We start from the raw sequence: 2,702 nt of genomic DNA on the forward strand, positions 1-2,702 counted from the left end.
TTTAGCCCCCCAAAAAACGAATTAATTAATTATAGAAAATATTAAATTAAATTAATTATATATATATATATATACACACACACACACACACACACACACACAGTACTATTGTGAGTAGAAAAAAACCCATAATAAACATAATGTAATAGAAACCAACAATTTTAGAAATAATATTTTATACACAATTTTTATAATATTAATTCAAAGTATAAATTGGGTCATACAAACATATTTATTGCAAATTGTGCAACCCTATAAATGAACACATCAAACCTGAATTTTTATTGCAGTTTTTAATCAAGATTTTCCCCAAATGCTCCAGCCCTACTTGTACAGCGCTTATATGCGTTTGACTTTGACTGATTCTGACTGTTTGTTTGGGCAGCAAAGAGGTGTGTGACCCTCGGATTGGTGGAGAAATCGTCATGTGTCCGCAGTGTGATGAAATCTGTCCGTACTGGAGGCTGAACACCACGTGTGAGTCGTCTAAAGTGAGTAGTCAAACACACACAGACCCACAGCGTCTCCTCTGGAGGATTGTGGGATTTGGTGTCTGATCTAGGATTTAACTGATGTTTGTTTTGTTTGTGAAACGCTCTGAAGCTGAGAATGTGTTTCTGTGTTGGTTTTCCTCCACAGAGACTGTGTATATTTGATAACTATGGGACGTTAGTGTTTGCCATCTTCATGTCTGTTTGGGGTGAGTGATGTCATACGCTGGTCACATGATCCCATGCACTCATACCAGTGTTGTGTTGCTAAACCTTTGTCTGCTGGCAAAAATGCACCAGCATGCAGCGTGATTAGTCATGTTTGTTAATGCAGCATTTATGCAGTTCAATGCAATGTTTGAAGCTCACCTTTTCGACAGAGCTCTTGCTGTTTTTTGTATGCTGTATGTTTCATTAGTTATGCTTTACAATAAGGCACAGTTTGTTATCATTACTTAACACGAAATAACAGGGTTATTATAGCTAACTGAAACTGAAATAAAATTAATAAAACTATATAAACATATATTTAAAAACTACAAAAATGACAAAACACAGAACAAAATTACTAAAACTTGAACTAAAATTTAAATACAAATGGAAAATGAAAACTGACTCAAAATATTATTAATAAACTATAATAGTATCTCAGTGATACTACAGTAACACAACAAAATAAAAAAAAACTTTAAAATTAAAATGAAAATGTAACATATAAAAATAAAATCTGATTCAAAATATTGTTAAAATGTATAATAGTATCTCAGTGACACCACAATCTTAGTTAATGTTAATTTTAACATCAGTTAATGGTGAAATGATATGCATTTAAATAAATAAAATGCTTAAATTATTTTACTTAGATTTTTTATTTTAAACCATTTATTTATTGCAATTTTTCATTTTTATCATTTATATGGTTTCATAGTTTTTATTACTATTTTGAATCAGCTTTTATTTTTTTCCTATTTTTAGTTTAACTAATGTTTTTTTTTTTTATTACTGTTTAGGTTTAATTGATTTCTATTTCCATTTTAGTTCACTTTTAATTTTCCATTTATTTCCAGTTAGTAATTTTAGCACTTCAACTTCAACTTATTTCATTAAAGACAACATTTCGAATAGAATTTTATTAATGCCTTTTTAAAATCAAAATATGTATCTGTTAATATTATTTAATGGACTTGAGCTAACATGAACTAACAATGAACAGTTGTATTTGTATTAATAACTTTAACAAAAATGAATAAATACTGTAACAAATGCATTAACTAATGGGACCTTCCTGTAATTACTGTAATTTTGTAAAGCAGTATTTAGATGCATTGCATAAATCTTGCGTTTTGCATGCAATGTGTTTCTTGTTTGGCAGTGACTCTGTTTCTGGAGTTCTGGAAGCGCTATCAGGCCGAACTGGAGCACGACTGGGACACGGTGGAGTTTCTTCAGCAGGAGGAACAGCCTCGACCCGAATACGAGGCCAAATGCATCTATGAGAGAGTGAACCCTGTTACACAGGTATGAGTTTCAGTACATGCAGTGGCTCTGTTCAGATGAACTCATTGTTTTTAGGTTTGTGACATTAACAAAGAGCTTTTGTGTTTGTTTTGTTCAGGAAACAGAGAAGGTGCCGTACACGGCCTGTGGCAAGTGCATGAGAGTGTCGTGTGGCATCGGCACTGTGTTATTCTGGGTAATATTGTGTTTTCTCTTTCATACATGCAATTAAATATTTAAAAAGGCGTCTAAAAGTCAACATAAAGTAATAATACAGTACAGAGCCGTATGATTTCCATATGATAATCACACAATTTATCATCCATGTTTTAATTTTAGAAGTAAACCTCTGTTGTGCAGCACTTTGTTTGCCAAATAAATGTTTAATTTTCATTTAATTAAAAGATAAATAGAATGTTTTATGCCTTAAAGGGGTCATATGATGCGATTTCATTTTTTCCTTTCTCTTTGGAGTGTTACAAGCTCTTGGTGCATAAAGAAGATCTGTAAAGTTGCAAACACTAAAGTCTCAAATCCAAAGAGATATTCTTTATAACAGTTAAGAGTCAGCCACACCTACCTAAAACGGCTCGTTCGAACACGCCCCCACATATCTACCACACTATGTGGGAAGATTTGCATAACACCGCCCAAATGTTCACACAAAGAAAGAAGGAGTAACTTTTATTCTCGCTGTAATATTGTTGCCGCCGC

General features: G+C 32.6%; 1 protein-coding gene across 2 annotated transcripts in view; it reads left to right on the forward strand.

Annotated features, from left to right (window-relative positions):
* Positions 1–2,702, forward strand: part of ano6 (anoctamin 6) — a 22,341-nt gene that overhangs the window by 6,691 nt on the left and 12,948 nt on the right. For both annotated transcript variants that reach the window (XM_016510981.1, XM_016510982.1), the window contains 4 exons: positions 386–491; positions 640–700; positions 1,864–2,009; positions 2,107–2,184. In XM_016510981.1, the coding sequence (XP_016366467.1) occupies positions 386–491; positions 640–700; positions 1,864–2,009; positions 2,107–2,184 (391 nt within the window). The remainder of the gene's footprint in view (positions 1–385; positions 492–639; positions 701–1,863; positions 2,010–2,106; positions 2,185–2,702) is intronic.

The sequence above is a fragment of the Sinocyclocheilus rhinocerous genome, unplaced genomic scaffold (genome assembly GCF_001515625.1).
Source record: "Sinocyclocheilus rhinocerous isolate Xijiao unplaced genomic scaffold, SAMN03320098_v1.1 scaffold2160, whole genome shotgun sequence".
Lineage (NCBI taxonomy): Eukaryota > Metazoa > Chordata > Actinopteri > Cypriniformes > Cyprinidae > Sinocyclocheilus > Sinocyclocheilus rhinocerous.